Genomic DNA, 10569 nt, shown 5'->3' on the forward strand with positions numbered 1-10569 from the left:
CAGCGGCGAGGGTGGGTGCATTTCTATTGGATAGGAAGATACGTACAATAGCCCCCGCAGAGGTTATCCGTACCGTAACAGGGAAAAGAAAAAAACAAGGGGGGGGGGTGACTTTCTAAGAGGTTTTTCTTTTACTGAAAGCGGGAAGAGAAGTCCAGAGCCCGGCTGCAGCCCTCGCTCAACCCGGCTGCTGGGAACGGGGTGCTCCCCCCAGGCCAGAGCTACATTCACTTGCTCGGGGGCTCCTGCCGGCTCCTTCCGGAGGCAAACACGTCCCTACGCTGGAGGAAGCAACACTGACAGCGAGGGGCCGGAAGGCAAAGCCACGCTTGGCTCCGGGGAACGCGTCCCAGTGGATGTTCAAGACTGTGGCTCTGCGGAGGCTCGATAGACCCCGTCTCTGCGGCAGCCAGCCACGTTCGTTAGACCTGAACTCGCTGGAGTCCCTGTGGAGGAAAGGAGGCGGCGGAGGCACCTCCCGTGGGCTGCTCCCCCGGCAGCAAGGCAGGTCCTTCGCGAGGGCACCGTACAATTGCGGAGAGAAGACGCAAGAGCAGCTGTGTTGCCAGAAGAGAAACCAAAGCTGTTCCGCTGAACGCATCCACTGCGAGGAACGGCTCCGGCCAGCTCGCTTCAGCTTCAAGCAAAAGGAAGGCAATGCTGAAAATAAAGTCTGTCGTAAGGAGAAGCTGCAGCAAGGAGGTTTCCAAGCAAGTAGAGGTCTCCCAAGAGAACAGCGAAAAGAGTCTTGAGAAACTAAGGAGAAATCCCCCAAGCCCTGCGCCAGCAGGCCCCACGTCTGTCCATAAACACCCTCCCAGCACAACAGGGTCCTTCGGGCGAGGGCTTCACCCTGTGGGCAGAGGCCGCAGGGACCCTCCCAGACACAGCGGCACTTGGGAGATGCTCTTCTGAGAAAGCAGAGAGGGAAGGGAGAAAGGAGGAGCTGTGATAGCACCAGCACGGCCGGACTGGAGGGCCCACGGGGGTCTGATGCTGCGGAAGGGACCAGCCCACAGCACGGTCCTTGTGCTGGTCCCGGCGATTCAGCTTAAGCAGCAGGTCATGGAGCAGACGCAGGTTTTATCCTCCTGGAGCCCCTGTTCTGTGGATGCCTCCGAGACCGCCCGCTCGGCACCGAGGGATGGGCCGGGGAGGTCCTGACGCGGGGACAGAGGAGCTTGGGTGGAACCTCCCCGTCCCCTTGCACAACTGATCACACGCACTTGTGCAAAACACTTGGGAATTAGACCTTTGGATTAACTGTTTAATACACTTGCGCACATGTGCGTATAGCAAAGAGGCAACTGTGAATCATAAGGCTATTGAGACATTGGCAGGTTCTGGGAAGAGCAAAGGCCCCGCGGGAGGCCTGGGTGAACCGGGCACCCCCTGTTTCTCTGCTTCTTTTTGTCCCCGTGCAATACACAAAACTCACACAGAGGAGGGGAAATGGCTTCTTTCCCCCTCGTTTGCTCAGCTCACGCACGAGAGAGCTGGTGCTGCCAGCCGGGGCACGAGGAAACAAGAGCAAGTCCGGGAGCTCCCTCCTGCCTGACGCCGAGGAGGGAGGGAGAATCCAGCACTGGGAAACGCTTCGGTTCCCCCCTGCTCGGCTCGTTTGCCTTCACTCCATGCGAGAGTCGCCGTGAAGGTGGAGGCGGCGATGCGTCCAGCTGTCCCAGCGCCGCGTGCCGGGGCAGATCCACGCAGCCGCTTTCCGGAGCTGCGCTAGATTTTCGGGGAGTCGCAGCCTGCCAATGACGCGGTCTTTTAGTGAAAGGGACGATCAGTTGAGTCTCCATATATTAGTTATTCACGCACACGCAGGGAGGTGGGTCATTCTAGTTTTCATGTATATCCATATATAAAGTGTACGTTGCCCTGCACATATTTTATATATCATATATATATCATATATATATATATATATATAAAATTTTAAAAACCCTCCAAAAACCTAAGCTACGAAATCTCAAATCCCCAGGAGGGCTGTCCTCTCGCACCTCTCCAAGGACCAGGAGAGGGGCATCAGATCGAGTCCGTGGAAACATTCACGTTACCCTCCCTCGCCCTACCTCTGCCTGCCGCACGACGGGCTCAGTCAGCGCCCGGAGCGCCTTCCTCAGTCCCACTCTGCCCCAAGGCTCCTATGCTCAGTTCTCCCAGGCTCTCCGCGGGATCCGTGCTGTGCGTCGGCTTTCCCGAGTGAAGGCAATCCTCAGCCAGGCGCTGCTCTGCTGGAGCACCTCCCGCCGCTTCGCAGCCGTCCCGAGATGGGTCCTTCAAAGGCTCCAACAGGTCGGTGTCTGCCCGGGGCGCGTGGGCACACAGGTCCTGCACCTTCTTATTGAGGTCGTTGCGCTCCGTTTGCAGGGCTCGGCACAATTTCTCCAAGCGCTGGATTTTCACCTGAAGCCCCTCTAACTCTTTGTCCCGAAGGGTTTTCTGCAAATAGAGAGGCAGTTCAGACTCTACCACGCTGGGGACAGAGAGGCAGGAAGGGAGTGAGATGAAACCTCAGGTGGAAGTTCAAAGGGAAAATACTTGTGACCAAGCAAACATTTGGCATTCAAAGAACCTGATGCTACCGTCACCGCTGCTTTCTTCCTCTGCCCCCACAAAGGCCAAGTGCCGCTGAGACTTCTGCACACCTCTGCACTAATTAACCATCGCGTCTGCCACGTGACAGAGGGCTCCTACCACCGTGTACAGGGAAGGAAATCAAGCTGAAGGGAAAAACGCAACCTCCCACCCAGCCCGCCTGCAGTAAGACAGGAGCTGTCCTGCTATCCCTCAGCTCCGGCCCAACACCACACAACACATCACCACGCTGCTCCAGCTGCCTGCCTCAGCACAGAGGGACAGCCAGAGCCTCCTCACCTCTTCAGCCATTTCCAAGAGAGCCTTGTTGCTGCTCTCCCAGCGAGAGCGGTACATAGTGGTCTCTTTCTCCAGCTTCTTGATTTTCTTCGTCATCTACAGAATCGCGGTGACAAAAAGGGAACAAATAAGCCACAGGCAGAGCGCTGCAGTCAGTTACATCTCACATGTCCTCATACAGGCACCCACTATCCCAGCGCAGGCAGTGAGGTTCTGCTGTCTCCTTGTGTCGCTGCAGTCAGCTTCACCAGAGGGAAACACTGACCAGGTAACCACAAACCAGGAGACAGGGGTAGCGCTGCTTGTTCTGACACAGGTGGGGCACAGCAAGGACAGAATCCATCTTCTACGAGCAGCCAGCTCGTGGCTGATTTTAATATCGGCAAAACTAAACAAAACTACAGAGCTGCGGCTCTTCCAGCTCGCAGAAACATCGAGGAGAGACAGACAGAGCGCCTCCAGCCCACACGAGCTCTGCTGGGCAGCAAAAGTGTTACCCACCTTCTCCATCTCCTGTTTAAACGTCGTGAACACTTCACTGCTTTTGGAGAGGGTGTTCTGGAATTCTTCAAACTTCTCTGTGTAGAGAGCCAGCTGCAGGGAGAGACAGGGTTACAGCTCCTCACTGCTCAGCACAGCACCTCCTGACAGCCTTCCCCAGGAGAGGGGAGATGTCAGCCAAGAGCTGAGCTGGTTATCTTGTGACTGGACTTTACAACAAACAAACCGGCAGCACGGAGCTGCTCTGCCAACATTAGGTACTGGGGAATGTGGAAAAATTCTTTCCTAGGGAAACATCCTCAGATGTGTTCTGTAAACATCTCCTGGCCTTGGCGGGAGGCACTTGCTGGGTCTGTCTCAGCAAGGTACAATCACTCCCAGCACTGGGAAATGCGCTGGTAAGAACCAAGGCCCCTTTCTCCCCGAAGGCAGAACTGCTGAAGGAAGTCTCAGCTCACACCACGCTGACACAGGCTCACCAATACCAAACCCAGGAGCAATCCTACCCCTGTGTGTTTTCCAGATTAAGGAACTTTGGGTTGTTCCCTGCTTAGAGAGGAAGGAAAAAAACCAAACAAATAACCAGGCTGAGCACAAAGACCAGGTAACTCACCTGCTGCTTGAGGTGGGTCTCCTGCTGCTTCATCAGCTCACACATCCTCTGCGATTCCACAGCTTCCTTCAGCAGCTAGGGAAGAGCAAAAGCAGTTACCTGGCTGCCGCCAGGGAAGGCTCTCAACATGCCCCTGCAGGGCTGGCGCTTTGCCTGGAGACAGGAGCGGGCTGGGAGAAACACAAAGAGCAGAGCAGGGCTCCAGCCTTGTTCCTGAAGCCGCTCGGGAGCGGTCACCGCTGGGGACACAGGAGGCCTGGGATGGCCTGATCTGATTTGGGCTCAGCACTCAGGGATCTGACAGTAACAAGCTTCCACAGAGGGACAAGGCAAAAAGCGAAGTGCTCACAACCATTAGAGAACTGCTCTAAGACTTACAAAGTCCTTCTCCCGCTGGTGTCTCTCCTCAGCTTCCTTCAGCATTTCCTGTGCCTGCTGGAGCTTGGCGTCCACCAGCTGCTGCTGCAGGTCCTTGTGTTTGAACACCTTATCAATGTGCTGCCAAGGGAACACCGCCAGTCACTGACATGCTCAGCCCAGTCCTTGCTGCCCAGGCAGCGACCCCAAGGGAAGATCCCAGAGCCCAGAGGCCCCTCTTCTCCCCTCCAGCAGCAGAAACACGCTTCACTGGGCAGAATGGATGTACCAGAGCAGCCCTACACCAGGTCTCCCACCCTGACCCACCTCTTCCCGCAGCTCGTACTGCTCGATGAGCTTCTTGAGCCGCTCTGCCAGCTCCATGTTCTCCTGGCGCAGCTTGGAGTTCCTCTCGTTGTGCTGCTCCATCTGGAGCTGGATGTCGTTCAGCGTCACCTGGAAGTGGGATGTCACCTCCTTCCGCTTCTCCTCTTCCTCCCGTGCGCGCTGGACGCCCTCCTCCTGCGCGAGAAAGGCAGAGACAGCAGGGACATGTTATCCGCTGTGCTGGGCAGGTGAGCAAACCCACCCAGCCTCCCACGATTGCTTATATCAATCAGGAAGGGACTTTGGGCCACTGCCTGACAGCCCCCTTCCTCAGCCTGCTTTGGGCCTTTCCCCTCCCTTTCTCCAGTGAACAAACCCTGAAATAACACACAGGCACGGTGGATAACAATGGCTTAACAGTAAAATTAAAGCACTGCCCTAGACAGGAGACTGGGCAATCACCGGTAAAGGTAAGTTTGCCAAAATGGCTCGCAGCCCTGCAGCAAGTGATCCAAGCGCTTGGTGTGAAGCAGCTCCTGAAATAGTGCCCAGGAAACACTTGCCTTGAGGGTGCGGTTGTGTCTCTGGAGCTCGCGGCACAGGCTCTCCAGCTTGCTGCGGGCCAGGATGGCCTTGCTGTGCTCGCTCTGCAGGTGGTCCTTCTCTTGCACCAGCTGCGTCTGCTTCTTCTGCAAGATCTTCATCTGTTTCTGGGAGTTACGGTGCTCTTCCAGCTAGGACAGGGGAGCAAAGGGCACAGATGCAGGAAAACAAACCAGGGCAATATGCTGTGCCCCTTTGAGGGGACTCGGGGATCAAAACAGTGCTCTCTGTGCTCTGAGAGGAGGACAAGAGTTTTATAACACAAAAGATGCCACTTTTGAGCAGAGCAGGACTGACACAGAGCCCAAGATCCCCTGGACAGGGCCTTTCTCCTTCCTGAATTGGTGTCCTGCTAGAATCCAAAAGACCTGCACGTTCATCCAGCACCTCCACGCACACGTGGCTTAAATGCAGCAGAGCTCTGGGCACAGGGAAAACCTGAACACGGCCAGTTCGGACACGCACAGACAGTCCCACACCTCTCCTCTGCATTGGATCCACACACAGAACTAGATCCGTGCCTAGAACTCCTAGCTCTGGTTAAATGTGGCATCAGACTTTGCGTGTGTTGCATGGCTGAATGTGCACATGCAGAAGCATGGTGACTCCGCCAAACACACATTTCTTGCTAGGAAATTATCAACAGAAATGCAGCGACTGAGCGGTGCAGACAGGAGACATATCCATGCGGTCCTCTGGCACAGCTGGGCCTGCCAACGCACAGCTCAGCCCTGCCTGCAGAGAGATCAGGACACGCAGGCTCAGCAGAACAGACCTGGCCACAGTACACTCCTGGGACAGGATGGGCAAGAGATGCAGCTTCCACATTAGAGGAGCAGAGAAAAAACAGATCTGAAGTCCTCTTAGAAGCAGATTTGCCAAAAATACTCCTGTCCATGCTTACGCCTCTGCAAACAACAACGCCTGGCTGGACCAAACAATGTCTGTCCTCTGATATTTGGACATCCAGCACTGCAGAAATCCCAGAACGCACACTGCAAAGCTACACGTGTGTTTCTGGACTGTCCCTCTCAACATCAAGAAAAAAAATAAATCTACAGCCATCTTCCGCCATCTTCCGCCTCGTCCAGCAGCTCCCGTGCTCACTGCTGCAGTGTCCTCCCCCAGCCCTAGAGCCTGGAACGAAGAAATAAGCACTCACCAGCTCAGCGTATTTCTTGCACAGTGCTGCTAGTTTCTCCTCTGGCGTGCTCAGGGTGTTCAGCGTTTGCATCAGCAAAGTGATTTCTTTGCCTGGAATGAGACATAGAATTAAAAATAAAATAGAATAAAGTAAAATCCCTTACACAGAGTTCTGGCTCATAAGGGCAAGGACAGGAAAGACAAATCAGGTCTCACAGCCGTGCCTGCCCTGGGCCAGAGCTACCATCTCCAGTGCCTTCTCAGGGCCCTGCCCCACAGATTTCACTGCATACAGTGGGTGAACAACTGAAGCAGCTGGGCAGAGACCTGGTTTTCAGAGCGGGAAACCACCACTGGGCTGGCTAGAGAGAGTTGCGTCCAGCAGAAGAGAAATCCACAGAACTGAGGCTGCAGCAGCACCCAGGAGCAGCCGGTGCCTTTGCAGCACTCGGTACATTTCCTCACATACCACAAAACAAGACACCGTATCGTTTCCAAATACTGCTGCACATCAGGCACCCAAGGCACTTATTTCACTGAGGGCAATTAGCGCAGTAGAAAATCAATGTCTGCACCGAAGTTCTCAGGCTGGCAGCACAACCAGAGCAGGGAACCTCTTACCTAGGCCCTTGGCTTTCTTCTTTTCCTGAGCCTTCTTCTGATCCCGCTCCCCACACTCCTCGCCGGGTCGAAACTCTTCAGTCCCCTTCGTGCTTTCCTTCTCCCCGTTCATCTCGGGGCCGCCCGGCTCCTGGTCACCGTTCCTCGGGGACTCGCTACGACACTTCTCGGCTTCTTCCGGCTCCGCGGGTTCACTCTGCCCACTGTCCTCGCCTGGACCCTCCTGGCTGGCATCCACACAGTATGTGTTCAAGATGTCCTCAAGCTGTCTGCTTAGTTCTTCAGAGACGTCACGCACGGCAGGCCGGGAGGACTTGGTGTCCTCCTGTGCAAGAGGAGCTGTGGGAGACGGGAACACAAAAGCATGATACTCCCCCACACCGTCTATTTTCTGGTCTCTATAAACACACGGCAAAGGGAAGGTTTCCCAAGCACTCCACTGCACCAGGGCTGGCTAAACTTCCAGCAACATAAGCTGCTTTGTTCTGGCTGCGTCTCCAGCCAGCTGCCCTGACAATGGAGGTGCATTCCTAACAGCCTCTCTTTTGATCACTAGAGCATGACCAAGCCCCTGACATCTGTCAAGAGCAAAAATTCCCCCCCCCTCCCCACCATCCTTTAACGAAAGCAGGTTGTGTGTGAGCTTTTCCTCACAGGAACTGCCTGCTAACATCCCCAGAGCCAGGCTTTTTTACATTACAATAGATTTTTAAACCTGAGTTAGCCTCTCTCCTCACATATAAGAGCAGCTGTACTGTCTCAGATCAAATGTATCTTGTCCCCAACAGCAGGCACTTAGGAGAAGAGCAGGCAGCACATCCTTCAGTACACTTCTTTGCTTCCAAAGTTCCTCCAAATGAGAGACTTACAGCAGCTGGTTATAAAACTAACTCTACTCGCTGTGCGTTTGCTACATCTCACATTTACTAGGCATCAGAATACAAGGCAGGGTTAATTTTAACCAAGCACCTACTCGATTAGACCTGGTTTTCATCTTCCAGAGAGTTCTTTTTATGAACTGCCAGTAACAGGGCAAGTCACTCAACACAACGCTGCCCCAAGGAAAGAGCTGTCTGACATTTTCTGAATGCCTGAACCCTTAAGGTCTAAGCAACAACAAACTACCCATCGTTTCCAGGTGAGAATCAACTCCACGCTTTGGTCAGGGAGCGGTAACTACTTCAGAACTGTACACACACACAAATAGGAAGAAACCAGGATTTTCTGCCCTGGAAATCACAGCTGCTCTTTTATAAGTCAAAAGAGCTGGATACAACGGCCCACCCTCATACAAAGAAAGCACCAGCCTGACTCTTTCCAGGCCCGAAACCCACCCTCACGTGTTTCCCGTGCCTCGCCGCTCGGGCTGTCAGCATCGCCATCAGCTGCGGGCAGGGAGCGGTGCACCCCAGGCCCCGGGGACTCCCCACCTTCCAGGGGTGCTGCGGCCTCCGGTGAGTTGCCTTCCTCCAGCACCAGATTGTTGCTCATTTTGGAAGAGCTTGCAGGCCGCGGGGCTGCTTTGGTCTCCCCGCCTTGGTTCTTCATTGTGACTCTTCTTCCCGCTCAGTCTCAACAAACCCTAGAGAAAGAGAAACGGCAACTCTACTTAATTTTAAGAAGTAACAGTCTGGGGGATTTTAGCAGTCATCAACCTGCACTGGGAAGGGACTTGCCCTCAGCAGAGGCTGCCACCTGCAGCTCCGCGCTGAGGAAAGCATAATTTCGTTTCCAATTTGCACCTCACCGCAAAAGTCTCCGTATCAGGATAACTCCTCTTCCAGCTGAGGAGAGCTGGAGCAGCCCCCCCTAGAGCAAGGCAGCATCTCCCGACTCACAGGCAGCACGCAGTTTTCCTAATCTGCTGGGCACAGCCTTCTCAGCCCTGGCTGTCCTTCCCCCTCACCCCCTCTATGTTTTACTCTTGGATTTCAAAACTCGGAGAGATCTGCGCACGCTGACAGAGAAACCCCCTCCCTGCGGCGGGGGACCCGGAGACCAGAGCCTCAACAGCAGAAAGGGCAACACCTACTAAAACCGCATACCCGGCTGAGGAAAGCCCGCAGCTCCCCGCCAGAGCTGGTGCTCAGCGCTGAAAAGATTAACCAGTATTGCCACGAGCCAACGCTAACAGACCGAGCCCAAATCCTGGCTCCTCTCTCCTCATCCTCTCTCCCTCCGCAGGGTATGTATGTTCTCAGCCTTCCCACCCGCAGCCTCTGCTCTAGTTATGACGCTAATTAGGGAGCAGAGGCAGCCGATGCTCCTAGTCTAGAGGCAAGGGACTGTTCCACGAGAAGCAGAGAACAGCTTTTCTTGCCGTTTTGCAGCAGTTACACAGAGACCTCGGCCTTTCCTCAGAGAACAGCCCAGGACAGGGCTTACGAAGGAAAAACACAAGAGAAAATTAGCAGTGGCAGCAGCCAAGCACATGTGTCATCCACCCACGTGCAGGCTGGAGGCCGTGCCCCCTCCCACGGCGGGCCTGGCAGCACCGTTTCACGCCACACACATGCTCCAGAGCCTCGGGCGCTCTTTTTCCTCTGCTGCTGTGAATAGCGTAACTCCCGTGCGCTTCCCAAGGCTCCGGCGGGCGATAACCGGCTCCGCAGCACCCCACGCACCCTCCGCGTCTCACCCCGGGCTAGAGGCGACCGCTCTGACCCTGTCTCGGCCCTCACCCCCACCCTGGCTCCCCTCGCAGCCTCCTGCTCCCCTCTGCCCCAGCCCATCGCCCCTGACGTGGCTTCCTCAGCAGCCCCTGCCCTTGACACCGGCACCCCTGGCCTGCCCAGACCCCCCCTCCCTGCCCCCCAGCCAATGCCCCCGCTCCTGCCCTGCCCCTCTCATTAATCTTTCTGCCCATCCCTAATTAACACCCACCTCCCAGTCCGTATCCCCGTGCCCCCCCGGTCACTACCCCTCTTCCCGGTACCCCCGTGACCCCGGTCCAGCGCTCCCACCCTGCCCCCGGTACTGCCTCTGCCTTCACCCCCCTACGATCCTCCCACGACGTTAAAAGCAGACATGCACCGCCCCCGCCCCCCCCCCCCAGCACCGCAGTGACGTCATGCACGCACCCCCGTGGCGTCAGCACCAGCGGTCTGACGTAGGTCTCCCCTCTCTCCTCAGCCAATCAGCGCGCAGGACCCGGCGGCACCCCGGTACATCGGAGGAAAGGGGGAGGGGAGGGAGGACGGAGCGGCCCCCTCCCCGTGCGGCTCGTACCGGTGCCGGTACCGGTGCGGCTGCCCGCGGACGCCCCGGCCGGCTCCCCCGCCTCCCGCCGGCCTCTGCGCTGAGGGAAGCGGCTCCGGCCCGGGCCTCCCAGCGGGCACGCACTGCGCATGCGCCGGACCGCGCGGCCGCCCAATCAGCGACGAGGCGCCGCGGGGCCTGCCGGGAAAGACCGAGGAGAAGCGGCAGCCGCGGCGGGAGGCCCCGCGGACTACAGCTCCCGGCATGCCATGCGCGCCGCCGCCCTAGGGACTACAGCTCCCAGCGTGCCCCGCGCCAACGCC

General features: G+C 56.5%; 1 protein-coding gene across 4 annotated transcripts; it reads right to left on the bottom strand.

Moving 5' to 3' along the window:
* Nucleotides 1–7: 7 nt before the first annotated feature.
* TXLNA (taxilin alpha) lies at nucleotides 8–10392 on the bottom strand. 4 transcript variants are annotated; one of them, XM_075522197.1, is made up of 12 exons: nucleotides 10129–10392; nucleotides 8383–8630; nucleotides 7049–7387; nucleotides 6447–6538; nucleotides 5245–5415; nucleotides 4682–4876; nucleotides 4376–4495; nucleotides 3998–4072; nucleotides 3385–3477; nucleotides 2884–2979; nucleotides 2079–2448; nucleotides 8–660 (listed from the first exon to the last, which is right to left on the bottom strand). In XM_075522197.1, the coding sequence occupies exons 2-11, from the start codon at nucleotides 8594–8596 to the stop codon at nucleotides 2101–2103; spliced, it is 1743 nt and encodes a 580-aa protein (XP_075378312.1). In that variant the 5' UTR covers nucleotides 8597–8630; nucleotides 10129–10392; the 3' UTR covers nucleotides 8–660; nucleotides 2079–2100. The 4 variants fall into 4 exon arrangements, with proteins under 4 accessions (XP_075378312.1, XP_075378311.1, XP_075378314.1 ...); XM_075522196.1 differs by having other exon boundaries at nucleotides 8–1754; XM_075522199.1 differs by having other exon boundaries at nucleotides 8–2448; nucleotides 8479–8630.
* Between the last annotated feature and the right edge of the window lie 177 nt (nucleotides 10393–10569).

This window comes from Mycteria americana, chromosome 21, assembly GCF_035582795.1.
Source record: "Mycteria americana isolate JAX WOST 10 ecotype Jacksonville Zoo and Gardens chromosome 21, USCA_MyAme_1.0, whole genome shotgun sequence".
NCBI classification, from domain to species: Eukaryota; Metazoa; Chordata; class Aves; order Ciconiiformes; family Ciconiidae; genus Mycteria; species Mycteria americana.

Excerpts from the sequence above, each read along its gene's own strand:
- TXLNA (XM_075522197.1), bottom strand. The coding sequence starts at position 8,596 with ATGAAGAACCAAGGCGGGGAGACCAAAGCAGCCCCGCGGCCTGCAAGC. Across the intron at positions 4,496-4,681 it reads AGTACGAGCTGCGGGAAGAG|CACATTGATAAGGTGTTCAA; the intron begins GTGGGTCAGGGT and ends TTCCCTTGGCAG. Across the intron at positions 3,478-3,997 it reads AGACCCACCTCAAGCAGCAG|CTGGCTCTCTACACAGAGAA; the intron begins GTGAGTTACCTG and ends CTCTCCCTGCAG.